General features: G+C 37.9%; 1 protein-coding gene across 3 annotated transcripts in view; it reads left to right on the forward strand.

The window, feature by feature from the left end:
- Positions 1-16,715, forward strand: part of LOC109003986 (protein VAC14 homolog) — a 33,545-nt gene that overhangs the window by 10,710 nt on the left and 6,120 nt on the right. For 2 of the 3 annotated variants that reach the window (XR_004797971.1, XM_035684457.1), the window contains exons 4-17: positions 431-520; positions 614-733; positions 852-880; positions 1,014-1,156; positions 1,253-1,347; positions 1,605-1,691; positions 1,870-1,977; positions 2,151-2,242; positions 2,449-2,530; positions 5,970-6,035; positions 12,348-12,463; positions 12,590-12,710; positions 13,081-13,242; positions 13,414-13,542. Coding sequence is in view for 2 of the 3 variants with exons in the window: in XM_035684457.1 (XP_035540350.1) it covers positions 431-520; positions 614-733; positions 852-880; positions 1,014-1,156; positions 1,253-1,347; positions 1,605-1,691; positions 1,870-1,977; positions 2,151-2,242; positions 2,449-2,530; positions 5,970-6,035; positions 12,348-12,463; positions 12,590-12,710; positions 13,081-13,242; positions 13,414-13,542 (1,440 nt within the window). In the remaining variant the exon portion in view is untranslated. The remainder of the gene's footprint in view (positions 1-430; positions 521-613; positions 734-851; positions 881-1,013; positions 1,157-1,252; positions 1,348-1,604; positions 1,692-1,869; positions 1,978-2,150; positions 2,243-2,448; positions 2,531-5,969; positions 6,036-12,347; positions 12,464-12,589; positions 12,711-13,080; positions 13,243-13,413; positions 13,543-16,715) is intronic. The other variant, XM_035684458.1, reaches the window with a different exon arrangement.

The following is a 16,715-nucleotide window of genomic DNA, read 5'->3' on the forward strand; positions in this document are numbered from 1 at the left end:
TGCTTATATTTAGGCCTCGTTTGGATGTTGAAATGAGATGAAAAATATGTGAATAATAGTAAAATAGTATGTGAATTGTAGTGAAATGGTTTGAGTTAAGATGTTTTATGGAGTTTTGGGAAAGGAGAGAGAAAAAGTTGAATAAAAAAATTATAAAGTTAAAATATTGTTAGAATATAATTTTTTAATATTATTTTTGTTTTGTGACTTGAAAAAGTTGAATTACTTTTTGTTTTTTGTAGTTAAAATACTGAAGAGGACCGATCTACTGTTATTCATTGTCCCTAGAGGTGTTAGAGTTTTTAATGACATAACTGTGGTATATTTGATAAAAAATCTCACTGAACATATAATTCTTCCTTCTTCATTCTTTATCTCTCATTGGCATAATATCCATAATCATGCTCTCACTTGTGATCTATTTTTCCAGCAAATTGTGTTGCCTGTGCTTAATTCTTTTTCTGACCAAGATAGCAGAGTTCGGTATTACGCTTGCGAAGCATTGTATAATATTGCAAAGGTGAGGTTGGATCTATAGAATTATAATGAGATTATTCCTCTGGATGTGTCTTGGGCTTTATATGTTATCTTTTGCTGATGGCCTGATGCACAGGTTGTAAGAGAGGATTCCATCATATTCTTTAATCAGATTTTTGATGCATTGTGTAAGCTCTCGGCAGACTCAGATGCAAATGTACAGAGTGCTGCTCATCTTTTGGATCGGCTTGTGAAGGTAAGCAATTATTCAAGTATCCTCCCTCTCTCATCTTTTGGATTTTTCCCTGTAGTTTTCTGAAAATAGGCTTTCTTTTTTGTCAAATCAATTCTCAGATTTTACTATAATGAAACAGGACATTGTTACTGTAAGTGATCAATTCAGGTGTGCCATCTTCTTATTCCTGTTTTATACCTTTTATCTCTTCTTTTATAAGATTCCATACATCTTTTGAAGAGCTTGTCAACTTCTTTAACATTGTAACTTACCCAGCTTTACAATGTTCTTTTTTCCTCAGCATTGAAGAATTTATACAGTTGTTGAGGGAAAGAATGAATGTCCTAAATCCCTATGTCCGGCAGTTTTTAGTAGGATGGATCACTGTATTGGATAGTGTTCCAGAGTTTGACATGCTGGGTTTCCTTCCTGATTTTCTCGATGGTATTTGTTCCATTATATGTAGCTGATAATTATTTTTTATATCTCCTCTTTTCTTGAAATGCATATTGGACTTATCACATCCTCGATAAACCTCAGGTCTGTTTAATATGTTAAGTGATCCTAGCCATGAAATAAGGCAACAAGCTGATTCAGCTCTTTCGGAATTTCTACAAGAGATCAAGAACTCCCCAGTAAGGCTTCTGCTAATGTTGAATCCCTAAACTTTCTGTCTGTAATTTTCCATGATTGGGTAACTTGCCACTGGATTTCTTTAGTGTGGCATTATGTTTTTTGTTTTCCTCTGATACTGTTTGAGCCCTAAGATTGTTGCATTTTGACCTGGGGTTTGAACAAATATTTTTTTATAATGCATCAGTGCCAAATATTTTGTCTGAGACAATATTTGTTCATTTGTAATTTTCTGACTCGAGCAGTGCTACTCTTGAAGTCTGTAGATTATGGTCGCATGGCTGAAATACTGGTGCAGAGGGCAGCTTCACAAGATGAATTTACTCGGTTAACAGCTATTACATGGGTGAGTGGAAACACATTGCGAAGTTATTCTGCTATGGTTTAATCACTACAACCATTGGATATAGTTGTCTCTAATTGTAGATCAAGTATCGGTATCTTTTCTAAATTTCCACACAGCACTCTGATTTGTTGCAATTTAATTTAATTTTGATTGCATTTATATACTTTTTGTTGTGCAGATAAACGAGTTTGTAAAACTTGGTGGGGACCAGCTTGTTCCTTATTATGCTAATATTCTTGGAGCCATTTTGCCCTGCATATCTGATAAAGAGGAGAAAATTAGAGTGGTTGGTTGTTTTGAGCTTTCCCTTTTTCGTTTTTCATTTTTTTTTAGTTGGGGGGGAGGGGGAGTCATTTCATTTTCATTATTTTATTTTCTTAATTATGAAAAGTTGCTAACTAGTTTAGCAACGAAGTCTTTATTTTGCCTGTTCCACTAAATACACCATATTTATATAAGGTTGCTCGTGAAACCAATGAAGAGCTTCGTTCAATCATGGCTGAATCAGCTGAAGGATTTGAAGTAGGAGCAATCCTCACTATTGCAAGGAGGTGTAGTTTTTGAAACCTGGGAAAAATCTGGGCTTGAAATGTAACTAGAGATTTGTATTACTATGGGTACTATGTATCATGTTTCCTCATGCGGAACCATAACAGAAGTGCTTACAATTGCCCCTTATTTAACTCGATTATGATGGGTAAAAGGATTACTGTATGGAATTATTTTATGATGATCTCTGGCTATTTTGACTGATCAGGCAATTGTCTAGTGAATGGGAGGCTACTCGAATTGAAGCATTGCACTGGATTTCAACTCTTTTAGAGAGATATCGAAAGGAGGTAACTTCCCAGCTATGAATAATTTGTATACCAGACTGTGTTCATGTTTAACTGTCTTTTGACATAAATTTGGACGGTTATGCTCTGTTGAGGGATGTGCTCTTTAACCTTTTTCAATTGGTTTCTAATCACAATTGACTCCTTGAAAGGTCTCTTGGGACTTAAGATTGACCTAAATCTATTCTATTCCTTTTTTGTTTGCCTAATTGCCCATCTTAGCTTCTTGTCATTCTCTCATCATATGGTTTTGCCCCTTGCTATTTATTGGGGGTAGTATGTTAGTTTTGTGCAAGATACTTGGCTAGTTTGATGGAAAATGCTTGGTCTACAAAGAAATTTTACAAAAGTTTATAGACAGATGTGATTTGGTATGGTACATTAGATTTTGAAACTTTTTTTTTTTCCCTATAAAGTAAATATGACATCACATAAAGCTAGATCAATTTGTAAACTTTATTTTGTGAGATCTCTTTGTAGACCTAGTACTTCTCAAGTTGATTCAGGGTTAGGTGTAGGGCTTACATTTTTTACACAACCCGCAAATGAGTTCATAGGGTTGACCCAATTGACCTGACTAGCAAAAAAAAGGCACGCTGGTCAACTTATGCCCTAAGTGACCTGCCATGTGAGTTTTTGCTACAATTTAGTTGTGGATTGAAAAATATATCACTATTTAAATATTTTCTTGTATTTCTTTTGCCTTTTTATTCAATAGTACAAGGGAGCAAGTTTTTTGTGAATATTTTTTCTTTTTCTTTTTTCAATGGTTCAAACCCGACTATATAAACGGGTCAAATGGTTGTATCGGGTCAACCTGTGAAACAATTGTTTGGGTTTGGGTGATTGACCCTTTTAATTATTGGTTGAAGTTTATGTCAACTCAGAAATGACCCAAACCTGAATGACCTTACCTGAAATCCACATGATCCGATTGACAGCCCTAACATGGGTGTTTGATGATGGGTTGTCATATAGGTTGCTGTTGGGAGTTTCCTATGCTTTCCTTTATATTATTTAATGTCCAATCTTCTTTGCATTATTTGTATAAGGATCAGAAGTGGGATAGATACCAAGGCATATGATGACAGTTCTCAATATATAAATATTGGCAGTTGTGGGGAGGCTACTCTAGAAATTTTATTTCAAGAGCACCTATTGAGAAATTATGTAAATTATGTATTATTAAAACAATCTAGCCTAGAATATATTAAGGTAGACTCTCCCTGTCTTCTTGGTTTTCTCTCTCTTAACTTTTTCTCTCCGTACAACCAAAACTTCGATGAAGAAAAATCTTTTCTTTTCCTTCTGGTGATTTTCTGGTTCATGTAGTGGTGAGTTAGTGTTTGATTTTAGTGAGTTATGGGTACTGCGAAGCTGGTTGTCATTGAATCTAAGGTTTTTGAGGTAGTAAGGGATGGTAGGTTTGTATTCTTGATTGAGAGGATGGAAGGTGGTGAAAGAGATTAGACTGGGGCTAGGCACGACAAGGTGGTTCATCAAAACCTTGGAGGATTGCTTGAAGGCTGCGAGGAAGAAGTTTTATTCTGCACCATAGGGAAGGAGATAGGGGCTATGTTGCACAGAGACGCCACAACTCAAGAGGATCCTTTATGGCACTGATGGAGTATGGTGGAGGTGGGTATTGAAACTTCTTATTCATACCAGAAGATAGGGAGGGAAAGGGTTGGAGGAAGCTGGTGGAGGTTATGAGGGAGGCTGGTTGTACAGGTGGTCCTGTGTTTCAGCCACTACAACAACCACCATTTCAGTCGTAGCGGGAGGCACTGCTACCCAAAGGTATTGTTAGGGGTGGCCATAGCTCTGACGCCTCGGCATGCTCGAGAGGAGTAGGCTTGCAAAGGAGTGCCGGCACTTATGTAGGAGACCCTCTAGGAAAGGGAAGTTCTCGATATACTCCTTCTATGACTCTATTACTATGGAACAAGGGCACAATTTCCCTTGGAAGAACATATGGAGGAGTAAAGCACCAACCAAGGCCGCATTCTTTGTCTGGACAGCAGCTCTAGGGAAGATTATGACCATAGATAATCTTAGACGACGTGGCCTTATAATCACGGATTGGTGCTGTTTGTGCAGAAATAGTGGCGAAGCGGCGGACCATCTACTTTTACATTGTGATTTTACTCGAGATATTTGGAATTACTTCTTCAGCAGAATGGAAATAGCTTGGGTAATGCCGGGTAGGGTGGTGGAACTGTTAGCAAGCTGGAGAGGGATCACTGGGACACCACAGATTGCGACCGTGTGGAAGATGGCTCCCATATGTATTTTTTGGTGTATTTGGTGTGAAAGAAACGAGAGGCTTTTTGAGGATCATGAGCGCTCCTTGGAAGAGTTTAGGAGTTTTTTCTGGAAGACTTTGTTTTTGTGAGCCATTGCTCTAGATTTGAACGGCCTCAGCTTCCATGATTTCCTTGTAACTGTTTCTAGTTCTTAAATAGGTGTATTTACATGTATACTTCTAGTGTACCTGGACTATGCCTATCTTCTTATCAATGAAATAATTTATTACTTGTAAAAAAAAAAAAAAAATTGAGCATGAGTATTACTATAAGGCTTGTTATAGAAAAGGGGCAGAACTTGAACATTACACAATTTGGTTTGGAAGCTCGGCTTTGTGCCAAACTAGGGAAAGAGGCTTGTAAAGATTATACTTTTCAAACGCAAATCGGGGTTTTAATGCTTCCTTTAGCTTTTAGTAGGCAACATGACGATGTATCTGACATTGGAATAGATTGCAATTGATGTAATGTGTGGTCCATAAGTGATAAATTGCCTTTTCCACCTTTCAATTTGCTTGGACTTTTGTGGAGCTGAGGGCCTATCATGGACTTGTCAATATCTGACGACTAATTATGAACTTTAGCTTTAAAGTTTGAGGAGGTGCTTTGAAGTGTGTTTCTTACCAAATTGTGATTAGATGTTTGCTCAAAATTATTATTGCTAGGAACTTCTTTGGTTTCACCAAGCCAATCTTGAGCTTATATTTAATGGCTTGTGTGGAGTGAAGCTCCTTTTTCTTGTTGATTGGCTAAGCTCATTTGCAACTGTGCATAGTTCATTTGCACCTGTTGGAATATGTTACAGGGAGAGATATGAGTGGCATACGTGGTACATATGCGACATGGCCTCTGGCTAAGTCATTCTTAAGAAAAACACATGAAACCGCCCAACCTGGTTATATAAAATTCATTAATTGCCATTTATGGTTTATATTACCTAGAAAAGATGGAAAAACAAGTGATGGATCAAATTAAAGGATGAGGCAAAAGTTTGTAACAACCTAGCTTTACCAATTAATTACTGAACCATTTCTCCTAGTTTACTTCTTTTGCTCAGAATTTCTGTTTATAATTATCTGTTGACTCTTATGTTTTGGTTTCTATAGGGTTATAATTAGTTTTTCTACCTGCAACAGGTCTTAAGCTCCCTTGGTGACATATTTGACGCCCTTCTGAAAGCACTGTCAGATCCTTCTGATGAGGTAATCATCCAGATTGTACATTTTTGTTTTGTATTGTTTCATCAAGTTGATTTTTCTACAGAATTGGTAGCACTGTTTTCCTTCTCCTTATTTGTACTAATGTCACTTTTCTTTGCTTGGGTCTCTGGGATTAGCTATTAGTTTAGAGTGAGGTGATTCCGCAAAGATGGTAGTTGAAAATGTTGTTGAGGGGTCAAAAGTTGAGGCTAGAATGCATGTTCTGATTGTGGGAATGCCATAAACTGGAGTATTATTATCTAGTTAAAGTCAATGGCAGTTTTTCCCCCTATTAGTGGCCAGACTTGATAATTTGCAAGTTTGTGGAGTGATCTTTCAGCAAAGATGTTGTGAAAAAATGAGCAAATAAAAAAGGGAATGTATGGAATTTGCAGTTGCCAATGAGGGAATTGACATAATTCATGTGCAAGGTAACCTCTTTGCAAACTTTCAGTCATATGGATACAAAGATGAATATGGAAAATGAATCCTACCAAAAGTTGCAATGTGTCCCCTTGTTAAGATATGACTGTTAAGATTGTATCACTTGCCTTTTTTCATCTATCTTAACAGAAAAATTGAAGAAGGGTGTTAATTTTTGGTAGTTGGAGGATGTAATGCATCAGTTTTGGTAGTCAGGGTGTATAGTGTAAAATGCATATTAGATAAAGGGTGGAAAGTGTGTTTTCCCCTTACAATATTTCACTCGGTCATTTGCTTTTAAAAAAAAAAGAATTTTTTTTTTTGTGTACTTGGGCTATACCTTTTTCTATTAATGAGGTTTTATTTTATTTCTATAAGTAAATGATTGTTTTAATAATAAGAGAGATGTTACTCATCATCCCACACCACATACCTTATCTATTTTAATTTTTAATTTTATTTTATTCTTACTAAACTAATTGAGTTGTTCTACTTATCATTCATACATCACATACTTGTTATGGGAAAAAGGAAAAAAAAATTAAAAATGTGTGGTGTGTGGGATGCTAAGTAGAATTTTTCTAATAAGAATAGGCATAGCCGAAGTGCATAAGATGGTATACAATAGGTAATACCTATTTAGGAAGAAGAAATGGAAACAAGAAAATCATGAAAACCAAGGTCGTTAAAATCTACAGCTATGGCCCATAGAAATAAAGTTCTAGCAAGAAGTAATCTAAATTCCTCTAGTGAGCAGTCCTTGTCTTCGAACATCCGGTCATTACGCTCCTTCCTTAAGCACCACATGATACATATAGGAACCAACTTCCACATAGTTGTGATTTGTGGAATACTTCCTAAATTTGTCCAACCACTGTGGCAGGCATAACCTAGGCTAGCTCTAACTTGCTGAATGCATCATCCCATAACACACTAGCTACGTCACAATGCAATAGAAGATAATCCATAGTCTCCTCACTTTTCTTGCACATATAACACCAATCCACTATAATCACCTTGCATTTTCGTAAGTTATCCATCGTCAAAATCTTACCCAGAGAAGTTGTCCAAGCAGAAACTGCCGCTTTGGGAGGTGCCTTATTTTGCCAGATCCTTCTCCTTGGAAAATGATTATTTTGTGATTGTGTGAGAGACTTATAGAAAGAGCGAATCGAGAATGTACATTTTCCTGTGGATACCCACCACAACGTGTCAGATCCTTGAGTGCTCGGTCTCATGGAGTATAGAAGACTAAAGAAATCCTCAAAGCTACTTACTTCCCAATCTTAGGCCGCCTAATAAAGTTCACATTCCATTGGACTAGGTCCCCAGATATCTCTATAAAATCAGCCACTGAAGCTTATTTCTCACATGCAATCCTGAAAATTGAAGGGAATGAGTCTTGAAGGGTGTTATCTCTGCACCATAAGTTGCTCTAGAATTTTATTCTAGAGCCATCTCCCAACACAAGTCTAGTGTGATGAGCAAAAACCCCCCACCCTCGTCTAATGTGCTTCCAAACGCCCACTCCATAAACCTTATGTACCTCCCTAGTACTCCACCCCCCTCCCCCAACAAACCTCCAAATTTGCAGTCAATCACCGAAAACCATTTCCCAAGTAAGGCCTAATTGAAAATTCTCAGATTTCTAATTCCCAACCCACCATAAGAGATTGGGGAGCATACCGTAGCCCACTTAACTAGATGGAATTTGAAATCATCTCCCAAACCACTCCAAAGGAAATTGTGATGAAGCTTCTCAATACGGGTCACCACACTTGCTGGAATTGAGAATAAAGGTAAGAAATATGTTGGTAAATTAGACAGAGTGCTTTTGACTAAGGTGATCCTACCACATTTCGACATGTACAATCTCTTGCAACCTGCTAGTCTACGTTCAATCTTTTTAATCACTGTATCTCAAACTGGTTTAGCCCTTGAGGCTGCTCCCAAAGGAAGACCAAGGTAATTTATGGGAAGAGAGGAGACCTTACATCCAATAGTGTTAACCAACTGTTTGATGTTGTGAACATTACCAATTGTCTGAAGTTTTACTTTTACTTATCCAAAACAAGAAAAAAAATATTTCACTTGGATATTTGATGATTAAGCTATTAGTAGTCACAAAAGATTGATAGATATTTTAATGCTGTGGAAACACATGGGGAGCAAAAAGTTTTCAGTTAAATCTTATTATAAGGTGTTATTTGTTCCGCAGCAATTCTCTTTCATGTGGAAGAGCATTTGGAGGGTTTTGGTGCCGTCCAAAATTGCATTTTTTACTTAGACAGCCGCACTCGGGAAGATTTTGACAGGTGACAATTTGAGGAAATGTGGCATGATTGTTTTGGAGTGGTGCTTCATGTGTAAGAAAAATAGTGAATCGATTGATCATTTACTCTTACATTGTGAGGTGGCTAGGGAGTTATGGGTTGGTGTTCTTAGTAGAGTTGGGTTGAGTTGGGTTATGCCAATGAGAGTGTTGGATCTACTAGTATGTTGGAATAGGCAGCATAGTAGCTTTCAGTTGGCAGTGGCGTGGAGGATGATTCCTTTGTGCATAATGTGGTGTTTATGGATGGAAAGGAATGAGAGGTGCTTCAACAACAAAGAGCAAAATGTAGCGGATATCTGGAAATTGTTTGTCTTCTTTGCTGCAGTGATTTTCGGCTAGGGTGGGAATGTTCATGAGTTTTTGTTTTCTTTTAAGATTCTAGAATGTAATTAGGTGTTTATTTTGTATACTTCCTGTGTACATGATTTTCAACTAGTTTCATTCAATAAAGTTTCTTATAAAAATAAAAGAAGATATTTTAATGTTCAATTTTTGTATTGCATTTTTTTTTTTTTTTTTTTTTGGGGGGGGGGGGGGTTGGGTTGTTGCAAGTATGTTCTTATTATCAAAATGTGGATGCTCTACGAGATCAATTATTTTTGGTCTTTTTATATGAGATATATGCTTTAAGTTCTAAAAAAAAAAGATATATGCTTAAAGTTGTATGAGAGCAATCTGCAAATAGTATGCTTGGAAGTATTCTCGTGAAGCTAGATCAGATGCTGGTACTCATACCATCTGCAGCCTTTGTTAATCCTTCGACAAGTTACTTCTATCAGTACCTAAAAGTTGCATCTGGTTGTGTTTAGAGTTTGCCTTGGCTATAATGATATTTGTTGGCACGAGTATCATGCATCAGAAATGCTTGTTTGATATGGCTTGATTGGCTAATCTTGACCTTGATATTTCGATCTACTAGAGGAGATTGGTGACCTCTCTCTCTTTAGGTGTTGTGAAGTTGTTATTTTCAAAGGTCATATTCAACTCTTAAAATGCTTTTTTTTAGTAGGTTATCAAGAGGTTTTATTCATAATAAAAGGCATAGCCAAGTACACAGGAAGTATACATGAGTAATACCTAACTAGGATTTACAACCAAGAAAAGAAAATTCATGGACATTAAGCCCATTAAAATCTTTCGCCCCATCTCAAAGGAACAAAGTGGTTGTCTATAGTTCTTAAAATGCTTGTCACTGGAAGTCGAGTTCTTGACTGGCCAGTGGGTGCATTGATAGCAGATTGAGATCAAGAGAGCCGTGGATGCTGTGTAATTTGGACATTGAAAAGGTCAAATGATCATGTGAATTGGGGTTTTCTAATTTCTGTTGATGAGAGGTGGTGCATATCTTCTGTACCTTTTTTAGTATTGGTGAATGGTATCCCCTTCGATTTTGTGGTTATGTGGAGGCTTTGAGCAGGATGATATCTACTATGGTGTGGAGGGTATTCTTACCGATGAAATGGATTTGGGCTCAATAGCTCTCATCTAGGATTGCAAATAATACCTTGGTGTTATGTTAGGCAAGCGAAGATCATTTTTGTTTCTTGTGCTGCTTATTCCTTTGCTTTGAAGCCGTCTTTGGTTAGAAGATTAAGTTATCTAAGTCTGAATTGCTTCTGATTGGTAGGGTAGAGAATGTAGCTACCTGATGGAAATTCTTGGGTATAAGATCTTTAACTTGCCCGTCACTTATCTTGGTCTTCCTTTTGGAGCTCCTTCAAAGCCAAAGCAATTTTGGTATGGTATTATATAGAAAACAGTGTCGATTAGTGGGATGAAAGTAGTTGTATTTGTCTAAAGGTGGTAGAAGCACATTGATCAAGAGCATGCTATCCAAATTGCCTACCAATTATATGTTTCTCTTCCCACCACTTTTAAAAATTGCTAACCAATTGGAGAAGCTGCATTGAGATTTCTTGTGGAGAGGAATGGTGGTAGAGCCCAAGCCCCATCTCTTGAAGTGAACAAAATGTACGTTCCCTGATTGAAGTAGGTGGAATAGAGATTAGAAATATATTTCTCTTTAACTGTACTCTTTCCGGGAAATAGCTATGACGCTATGCTCAAGAAAGAGAGAGCCTTTGGAGGGTACTAGTGGACACAAAGTATGGGAGCTTGGGTGGTGGTTGGTATTCCCATGAAGTAAATGGGCCTAACAGGGTTGGTCATTAGATAAATATGAGGGCTTGGGGGGGTTTTCTGGCTTTTCTAGAATTTTTTTGGTGATGGGTCCAAGATCCGCTTCGTTCATGATGTAGGGTGTGGTGACCAATCTCTAAAAGATCCTTTCCCAAAGTTATTCTGAAAGCATCCAGAACCGCTTGCTCCAAAGGATGCTTATGTGGCGGGGCACTATCAACTTTCTCTTGAATCATTTCAGTGTGTCAATTTTGTCAGAGAGGCTAATGTATTGGGTGGTGGGTCTCTTCTCATAGTGCTTGATCAGTTGTATTCAAGGCGGGTGGGATGCAATGGTGAAGATAAAATTGTCAGGGGCCCATCCAATAAAGGAAGGTTCTAGGTATAATCATATCCAATGTGTTACCTGCCCATGTTATCGCCTCTTCCTCATGGAAGCTTATCTGAAGGAATATGACTCCCCTTAGAGTGAACTTCTTGACTTGGACTGTGGCATTAGGGAAGATTATTACCCTGGATAAAGTGTAGAGAAGAATGGAATTTTGGATCAGTTTCTTTTGCATTGCAAGGTTGCTAGTGCCTTCTGCAATACAGTTTTTGGCATAGTTGGGATTGATTAGGTTATGCTGGCCGAGTGTTGGATCTTCTAAGATGTTGGAATGAACAATTTGGTAGCCATCAATGCACATTATTGTGGAGAATGATCCCTCCCTTCTTGCTTATTGGGGAGTCTTTGGCGAGAAAGAAATGAGAAATGAGCATAGCTTTGAAGAGTGCAAAAAGTCAATGTCGGAGCTTGTCATTATTCCTTAATACCCTTTTTCACTGGACAGTGATCCAAAACAATGTAGCTTTTTCTGTTTCTTCCTTTCAAGGTCTTCTCACCCTTTTCCCTTTTCTAGTTTCCTGGATCTATTGTATACTTATAATGGGGTAATACTCTTTTTTCAGCTTAATAAAATTTTTATTTTACTCATAAAAAAAGGAACATATATTTGGGACCATTATATGTTTAGTTCAGTGGTAGATTTCGTTACTAGATGAAGAGATTTGTTTCAAGAAAGCTAGTTTGCTTTTGTGGAGTCTTCAGCAAGTGCTTTTTCAAGACAGCTTGTTTTCCCTTGTAGTGGGTAAACCCCTTTTCCTACGTAGGTGTAAGCTATGGATGTCCATTTGAAAAAGCACTTGCTGGAAAGGTAAACCCCTTTACCTTTTCTTTCCACCCTAGATCTCTTTCTGTGGAGTCGTCATTTTCTTGTAACGGTATTCCTTTGAACTAAAATCTTTAACCATATAAACATACAGATAATGAATTTTGATTTAATCTGTTGTCACTTTATTAAAATTTTAAACTATATGGATAAACCTTTCATGTAAAGAGTACTAAATGGCATCAAATTGTTTTCCTTGTGTTAAAGGTTGTGCTCCTTGTTCTTGAGGTTCATGCCTGCATAGCAGAAGATCCTCCACACTTCCGCCAACTTCTTGTTTTCCTTGTTCATAATTTCCGGATAGATATTTCTCTTCTGGCAAAGTGAGTTTCTTACCTTGTCTCGTTCTTGCTAAAGTAATCCTAGTCTACTTAATGATTTGTTATGAACATTAGCTTGAATATATTATTTCTCTCGTTTCATTTATTAATTTTATGTTTCTTGTTCAGGCGTGGTGCTCTAATAATCCGCCGGCTTTGTGTGCTTTTAGATCCTGAAAGGGTCTACCGTGAACTTTCAGCAATACTAGAAGGAGAATCTGACCTGGATTTTGCATCTATTTTGGTTCAGGTTCTGTCAATTATGTGATTATTATGTGTAAAAAACATATCTGATAATTGTATAAACCTTTATTGTTGTAGTTGCCAAAGAACAAGATAATTTGATTTGCTACAGTTTTCTGAAATAAAATAAGCAACATCTTAAGATAATGCCTAGAGATAAGAAGTTGTCGTATTTTATTGATAAAAAAAAAAAAAAAAAAAGTTGTCGTATAACAAGGATGTCATAAAACAGATCATATTTTCTTCAAATTGTCTTTTTTTTTTTCCCTATTTACGTCGTCGTTATTTATGTTCTTTCCTTTTCCCTACATCAAATATCTAGCAATTATGTAAGGTGAACTTTTGTTTATCCTTTTGATCTTTTCTGTTTATTTCAGACTTTGAATTTAATTCTACTTGCATCGTCTGAATTGTCTGAGGTCCGGGATCTTTTGAAAAATTCACTGGTGAATCCGGCTGGGAAGGACTTGTTTGTTTCTTTGTATGCTTCATGGTGTCATTCGCCCATGGCAATTATAAGTCTTTGCTTATTAGCACAGGTGAGTATTTTGAAATTTCCATGTAAACCATTTATTTTTTAACCTCTCTCTCTCTCTCTACTCTCGTTTCCCCTTTTATCTTCAAACATTCTTGCAGGATTAAGCAATCTTGTTTGTATGACCTATAGGTTTTCGTTGCACTCAGTGATCATGTTTTATCGTGCTTGGCAGACGTACCAGCATGCAAGTGCTGTGATTCAGTCTCTGGTGGAGGAAGATATCAATGTCAAATTTTTGGTCCAGCTGGATAAATTGATTCGCTTGCTGGAAACTCCAATCTTTGCTTATCTTAGATTGCAGGTGCATAAGTGAAAGATGAGGCTCTAACCTGCCTCACTAGTTATTCTGTTTCTCTTGGAATTTTCAACAAAATATTTCCTATTGGCATTATTACTGAAAAGGTCTCTTACTACTGCTGATGTCTTTCCTTTGAAAATGTGGTGAGAATACATTTGGTGAGATTGTGGAAAGTGATAAGGGCTAGGCTGGCTGGAGTTTGTGGAGTATGTTTCTGTTAATCCAGGCACAGATGTTTTTTTCTTAGTACGTCTGGTGGGGAGAGGTGTCATGAAAGAATTATTTATTATTCATCAATGTTTATGCGGCTAACTCCATAGGATAATCAGGGAGTGGGATGCATTGGAATTTAAGCATTTTTTGTCATACTGACAATTGGGATTGGCATATTGACAATTGGGGAACATTAAGTTGGAGCTGTGAGTGGTGGGTTGCCAATTGTCTCTTACATTATTGTTCAGGGTGGTGGGAATGGAAAAGTGTGATCTGATGGATGTCAATGGACAGCACTGTCCATCATCAATATAGTTTCCTTCTATTCTTCTTTCCTTATCTCATCTTTACTTCCGTTACTTAGGCTTGTACAGAATATAGTTTCCTTATAAGGCTAAGAATGCTAGAATCACTCGATAATTAGTTTCTTCCCATGTATAGTTCTCTTGTAAAGTTTCTATATAATATACAGATCACTCAAAGGCCAATTGATTCGGCCATTCATACATCACATTTTACCTTATCTTGACATGGTATCAAGAGCCGGTTGATTTTTTTTCTCTCTCGGTTTCGTTGTTGCCCGCGTGCATCGTCTTCTGTCTCGGTTACGTGTGTCGGCGTGGTCTGTGTCTTGACAGTACCTCTCGGCATCTTCAATTTGTCTCGGTTTCGTGTGTCGGCATCGTCCTCTCGGCATCTTCGATTTCTCGTGTATCGACAGACGTACGAGCTTCGTATTTTTCGGCACTCTGCTTCTGGGGTAGCCTTTCTCGGCAGGTTCTGTCTCGGTTTTGGGCTTTCTCGGCATCTCCTTCCTCCATCGACACGCTCTTCTTCTGGAGTGGTGTGTTTCGGCAGCTCTGTTTAAGGTCTGGGCTTCTGTTCCTGCGTTCTCTTTTTACGTTTCTGAGTGGGTGATTTCGGCACAATTAATTTTTGGTCTTCGTATTATTATTTTTTTTGCCTTATCACATTTGTCGGCAGAAACTCATTTTTTTTTGGGTTCCTTAAGTTTATTCTGGAATTTCTTTTCGTCTCGAGTTCCATTTTTTTGCAATGGATTCTGCACCTATATGTGTCAAATTTACAGGCAAAAATTATTCTACTTGGGCTTTTCAATTTGAACTTTTCCTCAAGGGAAAAGACCTTTGGGGCCATATTGATGGCACGCAAACATCCAATCCTGAAAACTCCAAAGATGTCGCGTCTTCGCCTTCTTGGGATGTACTTGATGCTCGGATCATGTCTTGGCTTCTTAGTTCGGTGGAGCCACATATTGTCACTAACTTGCGGGCTCATCGCTCCGCTCAAGCCATGTGGAATTACCTGAAGAAAGTTTATCATCAAGACAATAATGCTCGTCGCTTTCAGTTGGAACATGCGATTGCCATGTTTCAACATGGTAGTCTTTCCATCCAAGACTACTACTCGGCATTCTTGACTCTTTGGAATGAATATACTGATTTGGTTATTGCGGATGTTCCTGTTGCTGCACTTTCCACTATTCAGAAGCTTCATGAGACTAGCCGGCGTGATCAGTTTCTTATGAAACTACGCTCGGAATATGAATCTGTTCGCTCTTCTCTACTGAACAGATCTCCTGTTCCTTCGCTGGATATTTGTTTTGGTGAGTTACTTCGCGAGGAACAACGTCTTAGTACTCAAGCTATTCTGGAGCAATCTCATGGTAGTTCCGGTACAACAACTGTGGCTTATGCTGCCCAAGGACACGGATCACCTATGACTTCTAAAAATTTGCAGTGTTTCTGCTGCAAGGCCTATGGGCATATTGCTGCCAATTGTCCTAAAAAATATTGTTCTTATTGTAAGAAAAAGGGACATATTATCAAAGAATATCGTATCCGTCCCCAGAATCGTCAGGCTCACGCATTTCAGACTTCTGTGTCTGTTTCTCCCTCAGCGACTTCTGCAGTACATGACTCTTCCTCAGGTGTATCCTCTGATCTTGCATCTCCTGCAGCAACTTATTGCACTCCTGAAATGGTGCAACAGATGCTAATTTCAGCATTGTCTGCGATGGGGTTTCAAGGTAAAAATTCTACTAAACTCTGGTACGTAGACTCGGGAGCTTCTAATCATATGAAAAATACGCCCACTGCTCTGTGTCATGTTCGACCTTATGCTGGTCAATCTGCTATTCAAACTGCCAATGGTAGTTCTTTGCCCATAGCTGCTGTCGGAGATGCCTCTTCGACATTTACTAATGTGTTTCTTGCTCCTCAACTTTCCATGAATCTTATTTCTGTTGGTCAATTAGTGGATAACAATTGCGCTGTTAAATTTTCTGGTGATGGTTGTGTTGTGCAGGACCAGGTAACGGGGGAACCGATCGTGAAGGGACCTAAAGTGGGGCGTTTGTTTCCACTATTTTTACCTGTTCCAGCACTTTCTTCAGTTTCTTCTATTACGTCTTTTGCTTGTAATAATGTTCCTAATCTAAGTATGGTGTGACATCGTCGTTTAGGCCATCCTAATACTCAGATTTTATCTCATGTATTGAACTCTGGTTTTCTTGGTAATAAAGAACGTTTGTCTTTATCTCTTGAGTGTGATTCTTGTAAACTTGGTAAAAGCAAAATTCTTCCTTTTCCTTTGCATGCTAGTCGAGCTTCTCACTGCTTTGATCTTGTTCATAGTGATGTTTGGGGACCTTCTCCTGTTAGTTCACATGAGAAATTTAAATACTATGTGACTTTCATTGATGATCATAGCAGATTTACTTGGGTTTATTTCCTTCATTCCAAATCTGAGGTTTTTCGTACTTTCACTGAGTTTTTAGCATATGTTGACAATCAATTTTCTGCGACTATTAAGACATTACGCACAGATTCTGGTGGTGAATATTTGTCTAATGAGTTTCAGGCTTTCTTGGCTTCTAAAGGTATTATTCATCAACGTTCATGTCCCGCTACTCCCCAACAGAATGGAGTAGCCGAACGCAA

The sequence above is a fragment of the Juglans regia genome, chromosome 13, assembly GCF_001411555.2.
Source record: "Juglans regia cultivar Chandler chromosome 13, Walnut 2.0, whole genome shotgun sequence".
NCBI lineage: Eukaryota > Viridiplantae > Streptophyta > Magnoliopsida > Fagales > Juglandaceae > Juglans > Juglans regia.